Source organism: Puntigrus tetrazona, chromosome 16 (assembly GCF_018831695.1).
Source record: "Puntigrus tetrazona isolate hp1 chromosome 16, ASM1883169v1, whole genome shotgun sequence".
NCBI lineage: Eukaryota > Metazoa > Chordata > Actinopteri > Cypriniformes > Cyprinidae > Puntigrus > Puntigrus tetrazona.
In genome coordinates this window covers 19761853-19788728 of record NC_056714.1, presented here as the reverse complement: position 1 = coordinate 19788728, position 26876 = coordinate 19761853, and the positions used below count along the sequence as shown (strand labels likewise).

Below are 26876 nucleotides of genomic sequence, written 5' to 3'. Positions count from 1 at the left end.
TTCCTGTTCAGCACTAATGCCTGTTATGGAGCTCAGCAGAGATAGTGGTAGAATTTGGGAGGCGGGGGGTCTCTCTGAAGCCTGTCGCGTTCCCGCCAGCCTGTTGGAAGGTGGGGAACCTCATTAAAGGGAAATAATTAAGCGCTGGAGCGCAGCTGGTCCACATCACAGGCAGGCTAAATCTATGCTAGCCCACCACCGCTTGATGTGCTCTGTTCCTACTCTGATAAGACCTCGTGGCCTTTCGCCATGATCGCACAAGTTTCTCTTTAGCCCGGCTTGACACTTTCGCTGAAGTCTTCCGTGCATCCCATGCCGGGGTGAATGAGGAAGGCGTGCGGCACAAGGACATCTGAAGTCCTAACGCTGGTTAAGTACAAACGTGCCAGTCGTCCGCTGAGCGTTCCAAGCCACGTCTCGAAAGCTCACGTCCCAGCTGGCTCGTCCCAGCTGTTACCGATACCACACGAGCCCGAGAGGCAAGACGACGACATACGGCTCTGTGTGCGTAATGAGCCAGCCTGCCACCGTCGCCATGTTTGCCACAAGCGTTTAGATGTTGACTCGCCATAGATTACGAGATCAAGATGTACAGTCGCAGATTATCCGTTTGGATCTGGCACGGATGCCGATGAATGCTGGCTTTGCCACTCCATTACTGAAGTGTACTTTTAAATCTTTTCTAGATTTGCCACGAGTCAAACATACAGTAAAAAAGTAATGAGTAAATTTAGATTTTAGAGCTTGATGTACAAAGTGAGAGAGGATAGCTCATTGTAGAGCTAATGAAACTGCTTAATAATATGTTCATGCAATATAGTTTACATTTCATAAACTATTTATATTTCATTTTTATTTTATTTCAATATTTTTCCATTTTGGAGATAAAGTGTAATACAAAATTAAACAAATAATGTTGTTAAACCTAGCAGGAAGGTTTAGATTTTTATGGTTGTTTATTTTATAAAATAAAAAAATCAAATTTAATTGTAAACAAAACATTGTTAAACAAAACAGGTTTTTGTATAGTTGTTTACTTTGCCTGCTAAATTCAGATAATCATATAGTTGTATTTTTTCAGATTTGCACGTTATTGAAAATAATGATATCACACAGTATTTTGTATAATAAGTATAAAATATTCAGGAATAATTATAAATTAAGCTGGATTGCTAGCTTAACCTGTTCTAGCCTGGTTAGTTTGGTATGTTTTCTGGTTTTAGTGGATTTCAAACCAGCTGGTCAACCAGCTAAACCAGACCAGCTAGACCTGTTACATCCGGCTAAGACCAGCTTAATCTGTGCAGGGTAGTTACTACAAAACATTTAGCATTGCCTTTCCCTCTCTGGTCATTATCAAAACAAACTGAGGCTAGTTTTTGGGTCACATCTCATCAGTTGAGTATCACTGAAACAGAAACCGCAAGATGAGTTTAGTAGTGGTAATGAAGCGTCCTCAGCAAAAGCTCACAGGTCGAAACACCCAAAAGCTCTCTCATCAACCAGCGCTGAAATGCCACCATCTTGGCACGGAGAAGCTGTTGATATGAGTGAAGAGAACTCCATCCCCCCGTCCCTCCACTCCTCCCTAGATAAGATCATCTGTCGCTCTTCTCCGGGGTCCGCTCCCCCTCACCACAGATCCCTGGCAGAACCATGAATGTCCCTTTTGTGTGCACAGATCTACCTCTGATAGCCCCAAAAAGATGCTGCACGCGGCAACTGTTTGTTTCCCCCCGTGACGGAGAGACGATGGGGGATGGAGGGGGTCACGTCTCCCACCTCTAAAATACAGACAAAAACTAGATGAAAACATACGTTTGTAGGAACCAACAAGTACAACGAAATGGCGCGAGAAGAAAAAGAAACAACTTCTTGATGAGAAGGCGACAGTGCTTTACCTCTAAAAGCATTTTACCCCAAAACACACAGTCTTTATTAGCCATTACCACACATTCACACTTGATCTGAAATTATCTGGATCAGATCAAGATGGATCTTTTTTTTTTAAAAAAAAGGCCAAATTTCGTTTTTTGAAGGACAAATGCCCATCAGCCATGTACGACAATGCAGGAGTCCCATATCAAGATGTACAGCAGCTTATGAAGCAAATGAACATACTGTGAGGGGCACGTGGAGAGAAATGGAGAGCTCTGTATCACTCCACAAAAGGTGCAGGAGCTCTGAAGGAGATATGTGATCTGAAATTTTACAGCTGAAGGAGAAATGTCAGAGCGTTTCGATAAGAGAGCGATGAACTTTCCTCCACCCTCCTCCAAACCCCCATTATCAGCTCGAAGAGAAGCAAATGCATCATTTTTATCCCACGGCTTTACCATTATCTCCTCGGCAGACACTTGTTTTAAAACACACGAGGACCTTTTTACCTCGCTCGCTCTCTCTCTTTCTTTCTCACACACACACATACGCTATCTCTCTTAATAAACTTACCTCTTACTAAAAGGGGCTGGAATTTTGTAGTATTCTGACAACATGCATCCTGTATGCAAGAAGAAACTTACTGAAAAGTACTGCTCATTTAAAGTGGTGCAGTGATGGAACCAAATGGTAATTCCACTTGATACAAACTACTGTTCAAAAGTTTTGGCACAGTGAGATTTCAAAAAAAAAAAAAAAAATCGGCAGATTCCATTAGATGTATCAAGTCACAACTAAGACATTTATATCACAACTATATGCACAAAAACATAACGTTTCTTATTAAATGTTTCTTAAGCGTACATCAGCATATTAGAATGATTTCTGACACTGAAGACTGTAAATATCTAATTATATAAAAACCATTTAATATATAAAATAGATTTAAATTAATAAAATAATATATCATAGTACAATTTAGCTGTACCCTGATAAATATTATGGTACTGTACTGCGCTATCATTAAGCAACATAGAATTCTTCAAAGAATATCACGGCACTACTACGGTACAAAAAGTGCTAGTACAATTGGCTTTTAGAGCCAAATGCTGTAGTAACCTCATCTCCCGGCAGGAACTAACCAGTCAAACCTTGATGGTCCAGCTTCCTCCAGCTCATTTAGATCAAAACCTGAGCAAAGTCTTTCCGAGAACAATCTCTTTTCCCTTCTGTCACTCTAAATGATAAGACAAAAAAGATTAGACGTAAACTTGAGGAAGATGCCCTATCTGAATCTAGAGGAGACTTTCTCCGGCTAACAAATTTGATAGTGTGCGATGCGTTACAAATCTCAGCGCTCATGTGGGATATAATTCCTCTTTCTCCTGTCAGCGCCGACTGACTAATGGTGCCTGCAATCACTGTAAACGCTCACAAATACTTTGAATTATGGGAATGCTGCTTTCAGCCCCTTTGAAAGGACCTCGCCGCGTTCTCGATGATCTGAAGGAGAACGTTCGGATGTATTTCCCTTCCACAAGACGACACACAAATAAACGGCCACTTATCTGCGGGTGTGTTAATAACTATCGAGCTCCGGGGTCACCAACAGCTCACGTATCTCCCGCACGTTTGTTTTTCCTCTGCATTTACAGGTGCTGTTTTTCTCCAGTGGCTCGAGCGGGTCATTAGCTCTATCCGCAGCCGCCCCTCCAGTCAATTACCACATTTCAAACTTTCCTCCAGCACAAATCCGGCCGCTCCTGCCTGCCTGACCCAGTTGTCTTTTGTGAGGAGGTCTTAGCTCCAGCAGTTTGACAGTCAACAGATAAGATGGATTAAGTTTTTTTTTTTTTTTTCCTCTCTCCCCTTCTCTCTCTCATCCGGTTTTGATATAAACGGCGTAAAAGCAGGTTAAATCAGTCACTTTCAGGAGGAGTTTTTAAATGGCTGGAGATAGCGGGTGATAGAAGGCCTAAACCTGACACTGGGGCATAGAAGGTCACGGGCACGCTGTTTAATAACTAACAAACTCCTGATGAGGGAAAAGTCAAGAGGAGAAACATCAGTCATGACGCTGAAACCGAAATGTGTTTCAGTTTTTCATTTCACATTTTTATGCTTGTTTGCTCGGTATAGCTACTGTATAGAAAGGGTTATGCTTGAATTATTTCAGATGGTAAAACAATAAACTGGCCATCTGCAAAATATGGAGAATTGTAGATATGGAGGGAAACTGCATTTAAAAAATAACATGGATATGAACTTACCTTCTTTGCGCTAGAATTCTTTTACTCTAGGGATATTTCTCATAGTAGGTTTAATTTTATATTTGTAAAAACCACAGAGGTCAGACTACAAAAAAATTCTTTGAACACTGATTAAAATATAAGATCTCTTTACAGAATGTGGGGTAGGTTGTCCCAAAACGGTAAAAGAAAACATACAGGTATTTTAATTTCAGTTTGGAGGATACAATTATACAAATACATATCTCACACATTATGTAAGATGTAAAGTCGTAAGATTTGTAATTGGATTTTTTTCCTCAAAACCTTATAGTTAAAGACATTGTGACAACCAGCCCCGGTGTCCCTTGCATATAGAAAGAAGCATTGCTTTTTTTGCAGTCCTGTGATTTCAGTGTTATTTTAAAATGAATTCCTGTGTATTCATGTATTACTCTGAGGCCATTAAACTGTGTGCATAATTATAAAAGAATGATCAAAATCCTGTTTAAAGTACTTTATAGACAGTATATCACATCACACTGCATGCCAACTTCCTCAAGTACCTCCTCTCAACTGCCCATTTATATTTAATGCTTTAAGGAATAAATTACCAACATGCACGCTCCGTGGGAATCGAACCCATGACCTTCACATTGCTTTCACCACCAGTTGAGCTTCAGGAACATTTTTAGAAAACGCGACTATAGGTTAAAGCATCACCTAGCAGGTTTTCGCAAAATTCTATGATCAACTAGCCGCTGTACATTTATAGATCACTTGTCAAATCGTGTAAAACAAGTTAGTGAGCGACGCATTAAGGACAAGTTCGGACTGAGTGTGTGTGTGTGTGCGTGTGTGTGTGTGTCGGTGACAGGGGAAAGTAATCCTATACACAGGCTGCTATTGTGAAATGAGAAGCTAGCCTCCTCGGCTGGCAGAGAGCAGATGCACCTCTCTTCCCCTATCCTAATCTGGAAAGGACTTAAAGGAGTCTTATCTCCGGGCTCTCCTGCTTCATTTCATGCTTGATTTACTTTAATTTGTCTGATAGGGCACGAGGATTTGGAAATGGCCCATCTTTCGCTGGAAAATGTTCTGATTTTTCTCCGGCATTGTTATGTGGCGGTTTTTGACTCTGGTTTCTCTCTCTCCATCTTTCTCTGCTTCTATTTCTCTCTTTTTTCCCTCCCTCTCTCTCCCTCTGTCTGTCTTCCTGGAGAACAGATCTCGCTCCTGTGCAACATTCTGTTTGAGTGCATTTAGATTCAAGCTAACACAGCAGAAAGTGTTTGTGTGTGTGTGTGTGTGATTTTACCAGCTCCAGTGTTGGTCTGTTTGCCTTTCAGATTGGCAGAGAGCGACGCCGGAGGAAAGAGGAGCAGCCGAGTGCTTCAAACCACAGAGATCTTGTGTTTAAGGTATAGAGGGTGAGACTCGCCCTCGTCTCGCCCACAAGTGTGTGAGCTGATAAAGTCAGAGAAGAAGAGAGCTGCCGGCCCACACACGCCTGAACCTCCGCAGCTGGAGCTGCGGTCCCGGTACAGCTCTGTCTGTCTGAACCTCCGGCTCTGTAATACCTGAAGGAAATCTATCCGGTAGCCTTTCCTTTCCTTTCAATGGCAGCTGCTCGGCTGGCACAGGACCCTGTGGATGTGCACTATTAAAAATCTGCCATCTTTGCTCACGGGCGCTCGGTTCTGCTGGCAGGCAGTTTTAAGCCAATCACCTGAGCTGTGAAAATGAAGTCATGACAAGTTCATTTCAGGCTTTTAAGAGTCTTCTAATAATAATAATGATAATCGGGCGCTGGTGCAGCACTGATAATTGATCATTTAAAACATTTCTGAATTGTAAAACAACTAAAAAGCATGCAGATTTTTTTCTCATGATTATTTATGATTATCAAATATATTTTTTTCAATTTTAATAAAAATATGATAAACAATAGAACAAAAACAATTGAAAAGAAATAACATATAACATAATAATTATATATATATATATATATATATATATATATATATATATATATATATATATATATATATATATATATATATATATATTTTATATATTTATTTATACAGAAAACCCAAAGATCAATATGGCATCTGTAGGAATTAACATCAATCTGACTTAAGCATATTGTTAAACAAATGCAACAGATCTGAGAACTTTAAATCTCTATACATCTAACTACAGTTTTCCTCTGTGCTGAACTCCACCAAAATTATTCAGGAGATTTCACAATCAGACGACTCTCTCCATGCACAAATCAATTCATCTCCAGTCAAGAACCTTTACAAAAGATGAGCTACCATGACAACACACTCATTCCCCAACTCCTCATTCTCTCCCTCTCTCCAAACACACACACATTCACGAAGACGATATGGAAAAGAGGACAGACATTGAAATTCTTGTCACAGGCTGAATTTATTTGACTTCGGCTCTGTGTGCGCTGATAAACAGAGTGATGATCCAGTCACACATCTTTATCCATGCTTTGCTTTAATTAACACTGACTTGTTTGTTGAAAAGATGATTAATATGCCAATGAAAATTGCATAATTGAATACCACAACACACACATACATACAAGAAACTATAAGTTTCATGTGGAATTCTTAACAACAAAAATTGTTGTTGTTTCTGAGATGAGGTGATAAGGCTTTCCATGAATGGTAGAAGTGGAGGTATTTTGGGGTTTGTGGAAAAATAGTGAATATGCATTTTGGTTTTTCTACTCCTCCCCTAATTAAGGGGGCATTTACTTTGATATGGATGCCTCTCACAGCACACCCTCTTTTTGCCCTCCTTTTTTATTCCACCAGTATTCCATGTAGCCGTCTGCAGATTGGAGAATTTTGACTCATGCAGTTTTAATTAACTGCCAGGTTTTATTTTATAATGCTTCTGATTGTGCCTCACCCAATCAGCATGCAGTGTCATCTGTTTTATTAATTACGTCGATCATAAAATCAAAAAATGATTTAATAAGCAGCTCTGAAATAATTTAATCTATATACGTTACTATTCAAAGTTTGTGTTCAGTAAGCTTTTTATTGCTTTTTAAATATATATATTTTTAATGAATTTAAATAATTAATACATGTATTAAATTAATCAAATTGACAGTAAAAACATTTATAATATTACAAAATATGTTTTAAATAAATAAACAAATATCATTTCTTTTTCATAACATATAGGAATAAATAAAGCCTTGTTGAAATAAAAGACAATTTTGTTCAAAATCTCGCCAAACAAAACTTGTCGTTATTAATATTTAATAAATTAAAAATAAATAAAAGTCAGATATTAGCCATAGCTTTAAATTGTACATTATCTATCATTATCTCTCATCTCACAGATTTCTGATGCAGAGATCTATAAACTCTCTCTCTCTCTCTCTCTCTCTCTCTCTCTCTCTCTCTCTCTCTCTATATATATATATATATATATATATATATATATATATATATATATATATATATATATATATATATAGAGTGATATAATGAAGATAAAGGAACATGTCTATGGAACTGATAATCCTAGTTCAGATTCACATTACACACACAATTACAATAATGTGCATTACTTCCCAGCACACAACAGAGGTCTATATTCATATCTGAACATTGAAATAATAACATCTTAGTTTGATAATAAAGAGTGCAGCATTATTCTAGCCTGTTCACTATCAGCTCATTTTCAGATTGATTCCATTGCTAACAAGCATGAAGTCATTGCTCTTAAACCTCTTAACATCTCGGATCAGTGGAGAAATTTGCATCCGGACACTTTAAGACTACGAGCGAAGAGTTCAGGCTAATCTCTGCTTGAGCATGTCATCAGCGCAAGAATCAGCCGCTGTGTGTGTGTGTGTGTGTGTGCCAGTAAATTACCAAACCGTAGCTCCTCCCTCCCCAGTAAACACAAAAGCAAGCCCCGCCCCCAAACTGGCATCCGTGCATCAGGTTGCTGCGTTAGTTCAGTTCCCAAACACCGGCGGAAATCACATCCACCTTATTTAAACCTTTTAAATACAATGATTCTTCGACCCACCTCGTCTACATAACCCGGCTCATTCAGTACCAAATTCTACTGTACCGCATTGTCACGACAATCTGATTTCGCACAATACCACTTATCTGCGCGAGACTAGCAGAGAAAGCCTGCGGTAAGATGGCTGAGAGCAGCGAACGAGACACCCTCGCTCGGAAAATGAGCGGCAGTCAGGCATGTCAAAATTTCTTGATTACATGGGAAATAAACAACTCCGACTGAAAGCCTCCGCTCAAACTTGGTGCTTTGCATACATTAAATTCCGGTCTGTCTATAAGTCGTCTTAAAACGCTTAGGTATCAGCGCGAGCGCCTCTGACAACGTTCCCTCACGAGTTCGTCTGCGCCGTTATCAGACCTCTCAAATGGATCTCCAGCTCCAGTGACAAAAGCCAGACGAAGCTCTCCTAAAGGATACATCTTTTTATCCACGCGCTTCCTCGCCAATCCACATGTGTGAGAGCCGCTGCGGCCCGAGCAGGAGTTTACCAATCTTTGCTTTCCAAGACTCTCTCTCTCTCTCTCTCTCTCTCTCCCTCTTTCCTCTCTGTGTTAAAGGCTTGAGGGGTTCAATCAATGCTGCTTTGATCTCGGCTGGAACTATAATTATTTAACATTGTTACAAGGATTTCTCTAATCCATTCTACCATTAAATCCCTTTTAGACCCTCATCTTCAGGAGCCTAATCTGCATCTGGGCCCCCCCTCCCTCCCTCCCTCCCTCCCCTCGGACGGCACCGTGACTTAACAGACTTCTGCGAATAATTAGAGGAAAAGATACAAATGCGAAGAGAAAGATGAGAAACTTTGCCGGTCGCTGGACACGAGCAGGTGTCAGTTGCCGAGCGTCGAATAACAGTTCGCACGCAACGTTTTTTGTTTTTTTTGTGGTGGGTATGGTGGGATGTTTATCTGAAAGCCCAGCATTAAAGCATGTAATTCAAAAGCTGTCAGCGAGCAGACAATGAAGTGTCGGTTTGCAGCTATTTGAATGTTTAATTCCTGGATTCTAGGTCATAGCTAAATATGTTGACAGAGTCTGCGTGTTATAGGAGCAAACCCTTGTGATGTTCGTAATTGTGATAAATATGCTAAATCGGTGGCGCCACTAAAGGGTTAATTCACCCAACAGTTGAAATTCTGGTATAATATACTAACCCTAATGTCATTCCAATCCAATGTGACTTCCTTTTCGAAGAGACCACAGAATGACGGGTTCCATGAAGTTTCGCAAAAATGCAGCACGAAAATCCAATAAAAGCAGCTGTATGTCATATTCAGGTTTTCTAAAGCCACGCCATACCTTCGTGCGAGGGACAGAGATGCCATCTGCGTTAGCTCAACTCTACTAAAAAAGCCTTAAAACAACATATGTATATATTGATATCTTGAATAAATGTGTATTTTTTTAGGAATATTTTGAAGAACGTTCGTTCTTTTCCCGTTGCCTTCCATTTCTACAGACAAAGACATGGGAGTAGTTGATGGGAACCGAACCTGTCTGGTTAAGAGCATTGTTAAAACATAATTCATGATATAACGCATTCTAAGAATGCATAATATTAAACAAGCATAAACTACTGACTTTTTGTCAACTCGTGGTTTAAGCTGATTTAAAATATAACTAAAAATATATTTTTTTAAACAAAGCTGACCACATTAGTGGTCATGCAGAAATAAATGAGACTAAAATAATAAAATCTACATTAATTTGACAATGCAACACTGAATAAATCTCGACAGCTTGAATAAAAGTGATTTTTTCCTTCCGTCTGTCCAGATCACTTTCCAAACCTTACTTTCTTTTGTAGATGGAAAGAAGAAATAGAAGAATATTGGTAACCCTTTCATTTCCCATCGACTTTCCACATTACGGACAAAAATACAATGGGAACCAAAACTGTCCGGTTAACAACATTCTTAAAAAATTTAAACAATAACAAACATAATAATAATAAAATATTTTAACACGGTAAGGCAAACAACATCAACATTTTTGTCAAAATAGGTCTATTTATTATTTGCTATAAGTCATTTGCTTTCATCAGATTAAAAAAACGTAAACATCTCCTTTTGTCTTTCCCACAAAAATTAAAAAAAAAACCATCATGTCGGTTTGGAACGACACGAGTAAATGATGACAGAAGATTTATTTTTGGGTGAACTTTTCCTTTAAGACCTTCATCCATCTTTTAGCTGCGGTATTTTCAGATCCGCACAGAAATCTAAGGCGGTTAGCACTGAACCCATAACCGCCATCTGTTTGTTTTGGGCTGGGAAAAACAAAAAAGACACGTTGATAATTGTGACGCATGTTGAAAAAACACCCAATGGCCTTTTCAAATATTTGTGCCGCTGTGTTTTGCGCCGATATAAATAGCAGCACAGCAAACGCAAACATTTGTCGAGGCACCTGCCATGCTATCGTGACCATCTGCTCCACAAATTCACTTAGCATGACATATGTGCATTAAAGCTGAAGCGGCTATTGTTTGGTGCGGGCGAGGGGGTCCGGTCAAGGGCGGACAGCGTCAGCTCCACGTACAGGTGGGCTGAGAGGAGAACAGGGGATCTATACGTGGAGAAGGGATACCAGGACTTCTTGTCTTCAGGGCTTCTTCAGCAGAACCTGCCCGTGTTCGGCTCGTGGCCCGGGTCCAGTTGGCACACGCAGACCAAACCGACTGTGTCCGACAGGCGCCGCTGAGCTTAGAGAGCCGCTCGTGAGGAGGTGTGTCGGTCCTCAAGGTGATTGGATCTAGCTGAGGATCCATTGGATGACCACAAGTCTCCTTTCATCGTCATCTCCTCATGCATTCTTGGAATATATAATATATACAGTAAAAATATATATACATATTCCTTTATTTTTTTAAAGTTGAACTGATTTAAAATGTAATTAAAATAAAATTCTAAACACTTGACCATATAAGTGGTTTTGGATAACATGACATCTTTTTACACAGTGTCAGTTTTTAGTCAAAATAAAATATGAATTAATTTGGCTATGTATGTGGATCTTTCTATAAACAATGCATTAACTACCCATCAAACGTTTTTCGAACATTAAGGTTTTAAAAAAAAAAAAATTATATTTCTCTTTTGCTCACCAATCCTGCATTTACTCGATCCAAAATACAGTAAAACCATTAATAATCTGAAATATTTTTACTATTTAAAATGCCTGCTTTCTTGAATGTATTTTAAAATTTTATTTTATTCCTGTAAAAAAGGCCAAATTTTCAGCATCATTAATCCAGTCTTCAGTGTCACGTGATCCTTCAGAAATCATACTAATAAGATGAATTTCTGCTCAAGAAATTATTCTATCAATAATAAAACTGTTGGCATACACTATGCCATTCAAAAGCCTGTATATGTATATATATATGTGTGTGTATATATATATATATATATATATATATATATATACACAGTATATATAATTTATTTTAACTAAAATAAGAGACACACACTTAAACGTGATTAATAAAAAGGGATATATAACGACAAATAAATATAGGCTTGATACATATTACAATTTAATATATATTATCAACAGTTTCATATACTGTATATAAACTGGAGACTAAAAAGAGTCTAAAATGTCTTGTTTTCCTCAGTATAACTACTTTAAGTTGAAGTTAAAGGCTTCTATTTAAGGGCAGACGTAGTGATAAGTACAAAAAAGAAGTTCATTAATCCATAAAAGCTTCCTTCCCTTTCTGTTCCTGCACATGCACTTTCTTTATGCCTTGAGGAGCGTGTCAAGATATGTATCAAAGACGTCCATGATAATTAACAAAATAGCTGTACAGGCTATTACCACTAATATACAGAAGCCCACGACGAGAGAGAATGAAGGAGACGGAGGAGCAGATAACGGAGCACCGCCTTTATGAGCTGAGAGTGGATGTTCCTTTAATCTCAGGGATGCTCTCCTGCCTTCACAGAACATGCTTACGGACTAGAAGTGAACTTTTGTGGAACTCAAGTGCTTATAGGGGTCAAATCATATTTTGCTCCCCAAAGTTTTGTGCCAAGACTTGCCATGATATAGATTTTCGTGATCATTTTTTCAGCCTCTCTCTGACCATTTTGATCCATCTCAGTTGCTTGAATATTTGGATTTGTTTAGTGACTTTCTGCTGGTTGTATCTTTCAGTATCAGGTGGTGAAAAATGCTTTTTTTTGTGCTCTGGATGAGGCAATGACAAATCATCTACTCGGTTCAGTAGGTTAAAACGAGATGAAAAATCAAAGTCGGTACATGGGCGTGAATGAGAATCATTCATTCACCTAAAACATTCATTCTCAAACATTAGTTAGCTTTGCTGTTTTAGTGATCAGTTATATACACTAAAATAACATCATCATAAAATATAATGCATATAATATACATAAAAAAAACAATATGAACATAAAAAAATTATGAAAATACAAAAGCACACAACAAAATGCCAAAAAAGTAACTAAAAATGAAATTAAAAACAAAAAAAAATGATTTATATAAATTAAATACAAATTCTAATTAAATATGTTAAAATTCATTTGAGCTAGTTTTGCAGACTTTTTTTATTTTAATTTAGTTTACTACTAACATAACTAAAACCTACATATATATATACAAACTATAGACATATTTAATAAAAAAAGTAATAGAAAGGACAAAAACACACAACAAAGTTACTACATTAAAATGAAACCAGAGAATATGTACTGCATATATATATATATATATATATATATATATATATATATATATATATATATATATATATATATATAAAACCTAATTTAAAATAGTAATATATAGTAAAATAACAGGTAAAACACCACTGATTTGTGACCTTTTTAACATTGAAGCTTGTGAAGTTCTACAAGAGAAAACTTCAGCTAAAGCAAATCTTAGAATTGGTTTTAAAAGATTTTTAAAGCAGGAGCAACCTGAGCGAGTCTCTTCATTAAGATACTGTCCTTCTTTTGATGTACTCTCTATTAAATATCCTATTCACACTGAACAATTAAGAATTATCCGTTTCCGATCGCAATCGTTCATTTCAACTTAAGCTGGCCAATAACAAAGACCCCAGATTTGAACATTAAAAAAGGAGTAAAAAATAAAATAAATAAAGCGATAACAAGGTGGTCTCTTAAACTAAATAAATTTGCTTTTAATCGCTGCGAACAGGAAGTCGTGTCATTTGAGATGTTCGTATTTGATGGTGCGATTCCCATCTTTATTTAAATTATAACAGGCCCATCTGACTTTTCCAACACAATGGGAGGAATGAAAGGGGGGAAATGGCCTTTCAGAAGAAGACATGACGTGAAAGTGAATGCGGTTCTTACGTGCGGAGATTAATGTCCACTGTACAGCTCCCCGAGAGACAGTGATGCAGCCGCGTGAGCGATGTCATATCCTGTATTCTGAGAGGCTTGTTTCCTGTTGGGCGATTTTCTCATTTGCATTCTATTTTGCCAGAAAACCGCATTCCTGCCCGAGTTTGACAGTAATGTCTCTGTGAGGAGCGAATGGGGCATGTAGAATAGATCGTATCTGTGTAATGTAACAAGATTATCAGCAGCATTAGCAACCGTCGGCGCTATCAGAGAGATCGTGGTGGGAGGTAAATATGGAATTCAGCAGTGAGATGAATCTGACAAACTAGATTAAAAGGGATAGTTCAGGCAAAAATGAAAATTCTGCCATTATCTGCTCACCCTCGTCTGCCTCCGATGAGATTTGAGAGCTGGAGGCAAGATTTTCAGTGAATAACGCCTTAAATGTCAGTTTGATGCTCATACAAAGCTATCGTATGACTTCAGAAGAGTTGGAATATAGCACACGATTCACATAGACTACTATCAGGCTTTTTTATGCTGATTATTGGTCTTTTTAGAACTGTTTGTAACTGACAGGATTCTCACTGACAGTATAAATCTACTTCAGAATCTACTGGATATTCACCTTGTATTGTGTTTGTACATCTGCTGCGTTTGTTTCGGACATGTAAAGCACTTTGGGCAACTGGTGTTGCTTTTAAATGTGCGATACCAATCAATGCTGAAATATGCAACACTATTTTGTTTTACACATTTAACAATTTTTGGTTCTTTTTTTTGGTGTAACTATTATCCCAACAACAATCCTGGATAATTTCGAACATTGACACACTATTAAGATTATATATAAACACAAATTACAATCAGTTATTGACTTTATTGGTTTTATTTTCATTAATTTTATTTTTAGACATTTATTTCATTTTCACTGTATTCAATTGTGTTTTTATAAATAAGCTTCAAGTTAGAGTTAGATGATGACTGAAGTAAAAATAAATACATGTACAGTAAAACTAGAGAACAAAAAGGGGCTTGCACGCTGAAAAATGCTATGCATGGAGATAAATAATTAGAAAATTATAATTTAAAGTATCATGCATCAGTAAATGAACTGAAACTTGTATACTGATTTCAGACTAGTTAGCAGTTTTTGCTTGCTAAGGCAAAACACTGAACTTCAACATGGCATGCCTGGCCCCGTTTATGCTCCAAACCTGAGTGACACCAGAAAACAATTTTCACCTAGCAGCCGATAAAACAGGTGAAAAGAATCCCACCGACTAACACTCAAGACATATCTGGAGACCTCAAGCACGGCTCACATTTCCATCAGAAAATACAGAATTCTACTGTTGTTCTGGAACATGTTTCTTTGTTTGATACTTTCACAGATGAGCGACACAACCAACAAAAAGCATTCATTCAAAACAAATAGGAAGAGAATTGTCTCTCCCTATTACAGGACGGATGATCAGAGAGACATTGGGCTGCTTAGCCCCCCTTCCTTTTTTCTTTTTTTTTAAAGCAGGAGTTTAAAGCTCAGCGTTTTCTTCCGGAAAGCTTTAACTGGTCTATGATGCCTCTTTTTGTATGCGCTTGCCCCCATCGTTGTGTGACTGACCCCCTCAGCCCTGCTGGCTGCCTGATCACAGGGACCGTTTATTACCGTCGTCCCTACCGCTCTTATCTTACGCCGCCAATGCTCATTTCCTTTCCAGATTGAAATGCAAATGTGAAATTTAATGATAAATGCATTATCTGATAGGTGCTGATAACTCTGATTCGCTGTCAGTATAAAATACACACCCCAGGGGGCTCACCGGTGCCAACTTGCCCAAATCCACTTTCTTATAAATGTACGTACCTGCAATAAATTCTGGAGGTCATATGCATTAAAGGGGGAATCATATTTTGTGTATTCTGCGATGTGATGCCACGGCTGAACAGTAATTGCTGCCGTTGCTATCTTGTTGGATGTATTATCCATCACTTTGATGAAGTGACTTTTAAGAAGTGCAAAAAAGACAGATAAAACAGATTTTTTTTCTACTGAGAGACGGCGAGGGAAAATCTGCATGGTAAGGCGAGATTCTTGGAAAAGAAAAGATATCTGTTTTTGCGTCTGTTGTGTGCTTTCTACTGAAGCTTAAAGGGATGGTTTATTTAAAAAAAAAATTGAAATTCTGTCATCATTTTCTAAACCTCATGTCATTCCAAACCTGTATGGACTCCTTTCTTCTGTTGAACAAAAAAGGAGAGCATTGGCAGAATATCCATGCTGCTCTTTTTGATATATTTAAGATTTTGGGATGTTTTCTGAAGTAAATTTTAAGCAAAAATAATAAGTAATCAGTAATTAAAAGTAACTATTTAAAAAGAAAGTATTTTCCAATGTAGCTCCTAAATCGCAAATTAAATAAATAATCACATTTAAATCAGTCCAAATTTAATTTAATTTAATTTAATTTAATTTAATTTTTAAGGACAGTTTTTTTCTCAAAACAAAACTATTTGATAGCTTCAATTACTATTTTTACAGCACCTTTATAATGACTTAGTGTCCTTTCTATGTTTGATGTCACCTTGTTACTGTATGCTTTTATTGTACAAAAAAAAAAAGAAAAAAAAAAGTCTAACATCTGTGATAAACGCAGGCTTGTCATAAGCAACGAGTAAATAAATGATGACAGAATTCCTTTCATCTATAGGAATTGTACATGTCACATGGGAACAACAAAACACTCTAAGTATTGTCAGATGCAAAACACGGCAGATTACAGATTATATAATAATCTCCTCATTTCATAAAATATATTAGCAGTTGCATCATACACTTCCAACCATGGAAAACTGAGCAGACAGCATGCTTAAAACAAGCAGAAAAAGGGTGGCAAATGCTGTTATCCGCCACTTTGCCTTTTTTCCTTAGTAACACGGTCACTGTTTTTTACGATAATACAATGAGACTGTGATCAAAAGCAGATCACCACATCACAATTCAACATAAGTTAAAAAAAATACGCTCTTCGTAATTCGAGAGCTCATTAAGTCTTCAGAACCAGCCGAGAGTTTTACCTCTGTCGGGTGGCCTTGTCAAGGATATCTTTAGATGTCCTGCTATTGAGCGTCTGAAATCCCCTGATCCCAGATGGATTCATTTAAAACGTGTCATAATGAGCCGCTTACAAGTGATTACTGGCCGCTAGCTAATGGGCTAAATGGTTAAAGGAGGGCCAGGAATGATCGCACGCTGGATTGGACCTTCAGGACTGAGTATCATATAAGAGAGGCACTGAGCACTGGTTTCCCTCTCTGTTATTTCTGTTCTCCGGCATATAAAATCAGAAAGCTTTTGTGGTGCAGAAAGACTCTAGGCAATAAAAACCAATCCAAGAAGGACTATAGACAGGTCATTGGGTGCTCAAGCTAGCAACACTACTTGTTGATTCATTTTATTATTTTTTCTTATACTTGTGACTGTATTTCTCAGAATGACCTAAATGCCTGAAAAACAACTTGTTTATCTGTTTAAAAATAAAACTTTCAAAAACAAAGGTTCCTAACTGGCACTAAACGTTTCATTTGACATCCATGGAATCTCTTCACCGCACAAAAAAGGTCCTTTATATTATTATGTTCTTTACATTAAGAAAAACATTTTCACAATTGCAGTATTACATCAAAGTGTTTGTTTTTCATTTGTACACAGTTAATAGACCGTAGTTTAGATCACAGCCTGAACCATGATTTTCTTCCTGCTAATGCTAGTCAGAAGTATACTGTATTGATCAAGGGACACTTCTAAAGAGTATTTTACTGAAAAAAACCCCAAAAAACATTTGAATGATTTGTTAATATATATTTGGTCTGTTTTGTTTTTTGTCTATAATTAGTATTATTTATTAATATTATTTATTAAAATAATTATAATAATTACATAAAGAAAAAAGTAATGTATTATCAATATTTTTAATATTTTGATTATACTTAAAAGTGTAACTAGTGATTTGAGATATCTCAAAATATAGATCACCTTAAAGCTTTTGATTTCGACTAAAAGCTCAAAATTACCTTTCTTGTTCGTCACTGTCAGTTTGAAAAAGGTCTCTATACAATAAGAAATAACAAATCGGACAATATATTTTCTGTACAAATGCTTATTGTAAAGTGAGAGTTGGAGATATAAAGTCACAATTATGAAACATACAGTTGAAATTCATGGTTATATAATAAACACACATGCTTTAACATGATCGGATGATGGACTTACGTGGACCGTCCCATTCCTCCGGCTCTATAGGGGGGTGTCTGGTCTTCTCACTGTCTGTTTCCATCTCTGTCTCTCCTGTTTCTCTGTTGCCATTCTCCTCCCCTAAAAATGCAATAAACAAATCATATATTTGTGATTGTAAATTAAATAGAAACTGAATAGTTTTTTATTGACACACGATACTTCATAAGATAGATTAATAGATAGATAGATAGGTAGATAGATAGATAGATAGATGGAAGAATGGATAGATGGTGATTTTGTCCCACAAAGCACACTGGAGTCACAGTTTGAGTACAGATGCTTCGTGGCAGTGTTTTGGCGACCCTTTAACGCGGCGGAACGGCCTTCACCATGGTCCTCAAACACACACTGGTCCATCCGGATGGGTTAATCTAAAGATCAAATTCTCTCGCCACGGTGTGTTTAAGCCAGTTAAGACGTGGTTCACTTCAAAGGCAGGCAGTAAACATGGCCAAAAGGATCGCAGCTTCTTGCTTGCCTCTGCACACCCGGGCCACGCTGCCCTACTTACTGCACATGAGGTCATTCTGACCTATTTTCCTGCATGCAAGATCCTGCTAGGGCTCAGCTTTTTTTATTCATTCTGTCCTCCTCACTCTCGCTGCTAAAAAGTGCCTCACTATTTGTATTGTCAGGCCTTGAGAAGCTCCTTAGCATACTCATTGAGCATTACCATAAGGATAACAAAAGGCAATATCAACAGTTCCTTTCCAGTGTAGCGAGTTTGGGAAGGCAGCGAGATAACATTAAAGGCTCTACCTTGATCTCCGGCGAACATGTTAAGCCCTGTAACGAAACGTCTTGGAACTGTTTAATTACTGCTCAGGAAATGAAGCTACAAGATGATTCGTTAATTAAGCAGTGATTAAGGATTTTCTGCCTTCTATCTAACACCGTTTGCAATGCATTTTAAACACAATCGCCCAGGCAACCTCGCAGGGAACAAGTGTCACAGACGCTTGATGAAGTTTCTTTCAGGAACACAGAGGGAATCCGCCGGGAAAACATTGCGCCAGGCAGGTACAGTGCAACAGAAATGACCTGCATAAAATGAAGAAGCCTGACATGCAACAGAATGCAGTTTTGCATTTTATTTCTTGTTGCCCGTGTTTTTGCTTTCCTCCGTGTTTCTTTGTCAATTTTGTATGCAATTATATGTATATCCATCTTGCTTCTCAGCAGGCAGATAAATAACAGGGTCAGAAATTAACCAGTGCTCAGGGCAAAAATGCCCCAGGTATTCACTCTAACAGTCCCATTTCTAAATGTATTAATTTAGCAGACACTTTCATCCAAAGCGACTTACAAATCAGCAAGCAGAGGTAATTTATTCAAGACAGTAACGAAATACAAGACAAAACCAACACAAGCTAAATGCTAGAGCTAAATGCTTTTTGCATTTAAATTATAATATTGTATTAAAATATAATTGACTGTGTGTTTGACATTCATTTTTAATTTAGAAGTAATAATCAAAATTGTTCAGAATAAGAAAGAAGGAATTGATTGATTCATCTGATGTGTGTGTGTGTGTGTGTGTGTGTGTGTGTGTACATGCAATCACAAAGATAAAAAAAGTTCAAATCCGTAATTCATCGCATCATCTATAACTCCAATCGTTCCTTTACATTTAATCATTAACCAGATACTTTATCCGAAGCAACTTACAAATGTGTAGCATCACAAACAATTCATCATCAGAACCAACAATATTCTCAGTGCACGAAGTCGAGATTATACAAAAATAACTATTCAAATTATTTTAAATATACATAACTAGTATATTCATTAAAACACATCTAAAACCATCTTTATCGGATTGAGCTACAACTTTAGATACAGTATTTAATCCCATGTTTATGTGTGCTATGTGTTTTTAGGTTAATTAGAGAATTGAGTCATTAGCTTAGCAACATGCTAATGCCTATAATCGAATTGGAATTAACTTTGAGCTTGCCAAGACTTTGTTTGATGTGTGTGAGTGACCAAATAAATGAATTGCTGCTTGTGAAAAGCGTTTCAAATCAGTCACTTCTGACGATTAGAATGCTGCCTGGGAAGGTAGCTGTCTTGCAGAGTCAGCTCACTAGGGTTTGAAACAGTGTTTAAATCCGTGTCAAATGAGGTGGGACAGACATAAGGTTTACAGGCCTTCTGCTCACCGCTCTAAAAAAGAAAAAGAGTAAGAGATTGATCTGGGCGCCAAGATGTTGTTTGCATGCGTGCGTTCAACCATGCATGCATATGTGAGACATTAGGATAGTTAGTGAGAAATCAGCCAATCAGATCGCAGTTCCTCTGTTCTGTCTAATGGCAGCGACATGCATGCGGGTCAATAAGCTTATAGGCGATTTACACAAACAGCTCCTGCAGCAAGGTAGACACAAAGTCATATTGGCTTTTCTCTTCCTCTCAGCATTGTTCTACCAAGGAAGCCCTTGAAAATGTCAATCTGGTGAGGGTGATTTTAAGGAGATCGGAGCTTTCTAATCCCAGCAAACTGAGAGGGAGACTGACAAAAAGATCAAATGACAAATACTATAGTCTAGATTGTGAATGACCACGCAGGCACAGACATCCACAGAGAGATTTACCTATATAAACACAAAATCTGTGAAGGAAATAATAAAAAAAGCAATTTTAATACATTTTAATTTAAATAAATAAATAAATATTTTAGTAAAATGTAAAATTTTTTTGGGGTGGTGTATTGCTTATAGAGTTTCTATTATTTCTATTGTTATTATATTATTTTTCAGTTATTCAATCTTCTTTTTTATCTTTTGTATTATTCATCCTCCATTCTGGTACATAATGGTCCATTTTCACATTCCAGTCATTTCCCAAAGGATCTATCCATTTATTTATCATTGAACATCCTATTTTATTCCAAGAAAACATCAGATTACGAAGTAAAATAGTTATGCTCATTTGGGTCCTTATAATATATCAAAGTATTTATTACTAATAATGTACCATGTTACCACTACAGTACGTTTTTGAAAAAGGTTCTGGGTATCCATTTATCAAGAGCACAAACAAATTTTTTCCAGCTGAACCGGAAGTGTTTGTTGTTGTTAGCAGTTTACCCATGTTCCCTCTATAGTGTATGTTTAATAAAGCGACTTCCTTAGAGCGAGCAAAAAGAGAAAAACAGCTCTAGCTATTACATGACCAAAATTGCCTCGTTGAATTGTTTTCTAATAATTGGAACTTTTGAATTATGTATCCTGTGTGTTTTAAAGATAAAGTGCTAATTTTGTTATGCTTGGTGATGGGTGGCCACTTAGGAAGCCAATATTTCCCCTCCATTTAAAGCAGTGGTAATTGAGGACTTTATAAAGTGAACTGCTGTTAAATAAACAGAATTCCCTGTAAAAACTAGAGACAGCTGTACAACAAATACTCAAACAAAGTCCGCAGTTTCGCTTTTCCGCCCAATAATCTGCAGCGGCATGCAGCTCTCGGAAGCTGATTACAAAAAAAAAAAAAAAAAAAAAAAAAAAAAAATTCAAATGCCTCCAGTTCGGACGAGAAAAAAGGAAAATAACCCAGCAAAATCCCACCCAGCACCCCGGTGGAGTGTGTGATTAGTGGAAGGCCTCGGCACTATCTCTTTAAAGGCCCATAAATTCCCCATCATTACAGGAACTGGCTGTGCTCTCTTCTGGCTGCTGCTGGCCTGCGTTATCTCTCTATGCGATGCCGTCTGGAGTATGTAGATCTGGCCTGGCTAGATTGTCATACTTAACAAACATTAATGAATGATTTCCTGCACAGAGTCAAACGGGGCTAAAGGGATGCGTCTTTCATCTTATCGCTGCGCAAATGAGCATTTTCCCATATTCTCCTCGCTTTACCATCAGCGACGGGAGAAATGTATTGAATAGATCTTTCTGCAGCCGAAGATCCCGATTAGTGAGGAAGCGGCACAAAGAAGAGCGTAATTAATTCTACCGCGCACTGTTTACATGCTAGCGTCGTCAGGCCGCCCGAATTCAAAGGATTTGTTCGGAAGTGGCACCTTGCTACAGGCTAAAATTACTCATAATTATTCAAGTCTTTCTCCGCCGTGATACGATCAGAGCAGAACGGAATCTCAATGCTGTCATTAAGATCAATTAATTCATATTGAACATGTTTATTCTGCAGCTTTCGTGAGATTTCTTTTTCGCTAGCATTAAAGAGTTCACATCCGCGAAAAAAAAAGCTCAACTCAACTGCTCCCAAAAGAAACATTTACAAGATTGGGAAAACACGGAAGCAAGGTCAAATTTCACAATTTCTGTAAAACGACAAAAAAAAAATATAACACCAGCATTCTCACAATTATAGCAGCGAGTGTGACAGTGGCTTGTAAATTTCAGTTTGAAACTTGTTCACAAGCGCAGCACCCATAAATGTGAAATTGACCGTGAAAAGGAAGTTGTTTGGAGGGGGGCTGCTTCAATTGTCAAGGAGACAACAAGGTTGTCTCTCTGGACTATCAGGGGTGCCTTTATTTACCTCCGTCTTCTATTTCAAATGAGGAGGCCCATCTCTTCCGACAGGCCTCAGGTTTCATGTTTATTCACGTCCGTGCACTAGACTCACTCTATTCATCGGCAGGGACTTCATTTCACAGTGTGCTCTGCTGTTTCGAAACCATTTCGTATGAAGCCATTGACGGAAGCGTCTCAATCATTTCATGGTACATGATTGCGCAACGACGCCACTGAAGCCGAGACCCTCTCCAAACAGTTTAAGGTCGCGCAGGGAGGAACCCCTCTGCTGTTTCAGGCTATTTGGTTCCACAGAGGCTGCTGGGAATTGGAATGAGTGATGTGCAAAGAGTCGACGCTTCAAAAAGATTTACTGATCATAATGCATGATGGTTCTTGTGAATGCTCACTGTTAGAAACCAAATACTTATTTTTTTGTATGCGGTTTTTCACAATGCTATGAATGATGTCATCAGAGCATAGCGGTGTAGATACTGGTGTTGGACGCTGAAAGTCCAAGCTACAGTGTGCTGAAGGGTCATAGATACTGTAAGTAGATTTATTCAATTAAATATTATGAAGATTACAAACACAGAAATCGTCATTAATAGTTCTCGAATATAGCAGGGCAAACTGAAAATTGTATAAACATACAGTACAGTTTAACAAGTGCAGTTTGATTACTGAACAAATGGCTCTTATGAGATAATACAAAATACAAAAAAATAATGTATAATGTGTAATATGCTTCTATAGAAGGGACTCTGATAACTAATAAAAGAATTCTTCTTTATAGCGAATTAAACACGTACAGTATGAATAAGCACCCGTTCTTATCCAGTTAGATTACATAAAGACATTAACATATTTTTATTATGTAATGCTGCTTGAATGTTTGATTTATGAAATATCCACAAACACCGTAGAAACATATAGAAGAGAGCAAAGTTTACTCTGATTGCTGAACAAATTTTTTGCCACCCCAAATACGTAAATAAAAAGCAGTTCTTATCTGGTTCAATAAAAAAAAAACAAAAAAACAATCTAAATATTTTCATTGCATGTCCATTCTTGCTTTACATGCCGTAAAAACATGCAGCGTGATCAGTATTATCCAATTCCAAGCAAATGATTCTTATGAACCGACTCTTTTTAGTGAATCAAATGTCTTGTATAAGTGGAGCATGTCTGGCTCTTCAACCCATATGACCAGGAATGGGAATCGTAAGGCATTTACCATTTCTCATTTCTCATAACCATTCTGGTGAAGTCCATTTCAAACCATGAGCTGTAAGGTGCAACAGATTCAGACTCAAGCAAATGGGTGAGAATTGTTGGCGTCCAACCGCCTGACCTCTGTGAATTTAAGCTTCTTTGCTCCTTCACCGTCGTCCGATCAAATTTAATAAGGGCTTGGTGAGTTAATGAAGACGGGCGATTCCTCTTTTTGTTCAGACAGCTTTTTAATACCTATTATAGGATGAAACTTTTAATGGAGGTTTTAGGTTCTCCTGACAAGCTAGTTGTCTGCAAATGCCGACAAAGATACACGACCAATGAACTACGAGCCAGCCGTGGAGCAACCGCCTGCCAGCGAGGAACTTCACACAGGAGACCTTATTCTCCAGAACAGATAAAGGCCCAGGGATGAGTGACTGCTTTTTAAAGCTCAGACATTTGACTCCGCTCGGGCTAATTACAGCCCGCCATCTCATTTGAGAGGGTTTACTTAATCAAGAGAACCCTCTCTGCCGTCCTATAGCTGAGGAATAACACACATAAACCGTTTAATGCCACCAGGATTGCGTTCGCCTTCAATTCATAGCACTTCTGCGTAAGTGGAGTGAATTTAAGCCACTCAGTAGCTGGGCTAAATGCGCTTTAAAGAGATCTAATTGAGCAGAGGATCAGGGGGAAATGAATACACCTGATGAGCTTGTACTGTGCGTTAACGGGAAGAGAATGGGAACTTGTCCGAAGAATTCGAGGACACGAAAGACTTAGAGCCGAACTGCAGCTGATAGGGAGCTTGAGAAATCTGACGCAAACCCCTCGCATACGACGACGGGAAGATTACTAAAGCATCTCGGAAGTTAAAGAGTTGAAAGTTTGGACCACTGTTGGTCTTCGTTTTAGCAAAGCCATCAAAAATGTTCAAAGGAATCATAAGAGTGGAGATTTGCTAAAACTTGGTGGTACATGAGACAAAAGAGGCCATCGAATGGCTTTGATACAATTGCATACTCAAAGCTGCCTTGATCCAAGCCTTACAAAAGTGTATTGTGGTGTTACCACGATACTTAAACGTTTATCATAGGACTGATGATATTTCCAGAATACTATGAAATATTTAAAAGAATGCTGTGTCCAAAAACATAATACCTTTTTGTATTTTTAGTAAGCATAAATAAATAAAGATAAAAATTAAATAAGAAATATACAGCTAATAAGCAAAAAGTAAAAAGTTAAAAAGCAAAAATAATTGGCATCATGGTATTAAAACAGAAATGGTAACAAAGTTTGGGACACCTGTTAAAACCTCCAAATTATGTTTGTAATTTAAGAGCTCATTTAAATACTTATATTGAATCTTTAGATTCACCAAAGCAGTTCTTTCATGAATATCACTATTTTAATGAAAACGACACATTTATATAGACATCTACTATACATGACGTCTTTACATTTTTCCTAATCAATTTGTAAATAGAAGAAACAACCTTGGGATCTTTTAGTAAAAGTAATTGAATTTAGCATCTCGGCATTGCGTTTTATTCCCTTTGAGAATCTGAATTAAAGCTCTATAAACAAAACAAAGTAAACTGTATTCATCAGCAGGCCTTCTCCAAGCACATTCAATTAAACAGCAGGAAACAAAAGCACATATGAAGATTTTTATTTGACCTCGAAACAAAATATTGCCAAACTGCTATTAGTTCTAAAGTTCACGCATGTCATGCCTGTTACACCTTTACGGGTAGAACAAAAGGAAAACCATTCAAACGGAGCCCACCTTGTGCAAGACATAAAAAGATTCTGCTCCTCAAAGACAAACCTTGCATGAAATCCCTCTGGGCAACGTGGGTTTTAAAAGAAACATAATTTAAAAACATTTCTGTTTAAGGCACAGGGACATTCAAAGAACCAACTCAGTCAGATTCCTCTCAATGAACAGCAGAGCAGGAAGAATTAGGAATCCTGAGAAGGGTTTCTTGCTGGGGGTCCAGACATTCTCACTTTGAATTAAAACACACCGTAAATCATTGGTGTGACCAGTACATAAAGGGAATGAAGAGATCGTGGAAAAGGCACAAACTGACTGAACTGGCCAGTTCTCCCCTAATGTAACCACTACATCTACATTCACTATGATGTCAGCCAATCAGGTGACATGGTCTAAAAATGCCCTGATGTGGTAACTCTCATTAACTTGCTGCGGAGACCTATACTTTAAAAAACCCTACAAACACAGATGCAAATGCTTAAGCAACACATTTCAAGCATTATTTATTATTGTACATGATCGACAAATGCATGTGCTATTAAACCAAATACTAACTATCATCATGTTGACACTTTAACTAAATGTTAACCTACTTGTTCTGCAAGATTCTTAAAAAAAATATGATACATTTAGAGTGCCACTACTGTTCGAAAAGTTAGTTTTTCATAGAAGTCTCTTATTTCCACCAAAACTGCACTTATTTGATCAAGCCTAAAGTAAAAATATACTTTAAAAAATATACATAAAAAAAATTATCACAATTTAAAATCTCTTTAATTTAAGATGTAATAAATTCCAATTTTCAGCTTCATTACTCCAGACTTCAGTGGCACATGAACCTTCAGAAATCATTCTAAAATGAGGATTTTCTGATCAAAAATAGATGTGCTTATTAATTTCTTTTTCAGGATTCTTTGATGAAAACAAAGTTCAGAACATAATATGCTTATATATCAATCTTTGTAGCATTATGAATTGCTTTGTAGTATTTGGACTAAAGATTGAGAAGGCAAACAAATATTTTTTTGGATTGTCTTGCACAGAGCAATTGTTCACCAAAAATATAGCCATGTGCTCTAACAAAATAAATATAGTTCATTTTAATTTCACATGAACATCAATACTGACTATGAGACAGACATGAACCAACAAGTGTGTCTTTAGAAGACATAGCATATAAGTCATATAGACAACTTTTAAGGCGCCTTCTATTCTTTTTGTACCCTTCCCTTTTTAGGTAAGAATGAAAACTAGCAGTGTCACCATTCGGCTAAACATCTTATTATATGTATGTATAAAGGCATATATGTTTGGAACAACATCAAATGAGGACAGAATGTTTATTTTTGGGTAAACCATGTCTTTAAGCAATAAAAGCTCGAGTATGTTTTGCTCCCTGTGGTAAATCATGGCTAGAACATGACTAAAGGTTAGCCAGCGCACTGGTTCCCATTGCCTAGATCAAACTCCTGGTTTCAGGTACATAGTGAGAATCAGATATCAAAGGGGGCCTATCCAAACCTGGACGCAGAGGTTTCTGGAGACTTTCCCACGCCTCTACGAGCCCAGCCAA

General features: G+C 37.5%; 1 protein-coding gene across 3 annotated transcripts in view; it reads right to left on the bottom strand.

Annotated features, from left to right (window-relative positions):
* The window catches only part of zfpm2a (zinc finger protein, FOG family member 2a), a 138939-nt gene that overhangs the window by 76366 nt on the left and 35697 nt on the right, over window positions 1–26876 (bottom strand). For all 3 annotated transcript variants that reach the window (XM_043262009.1, XM_043262010.1, XM_043262011.1), the window contains one exon: window positions 17795–17896. In XM_043262009.1, the coding sequence (XP_043117944.1) occupies window positions 17795–17896 (102 nt within the window). The remainder of the gene's footprint in view (window positions 1–17794; window positions 17897–26876) is intronic.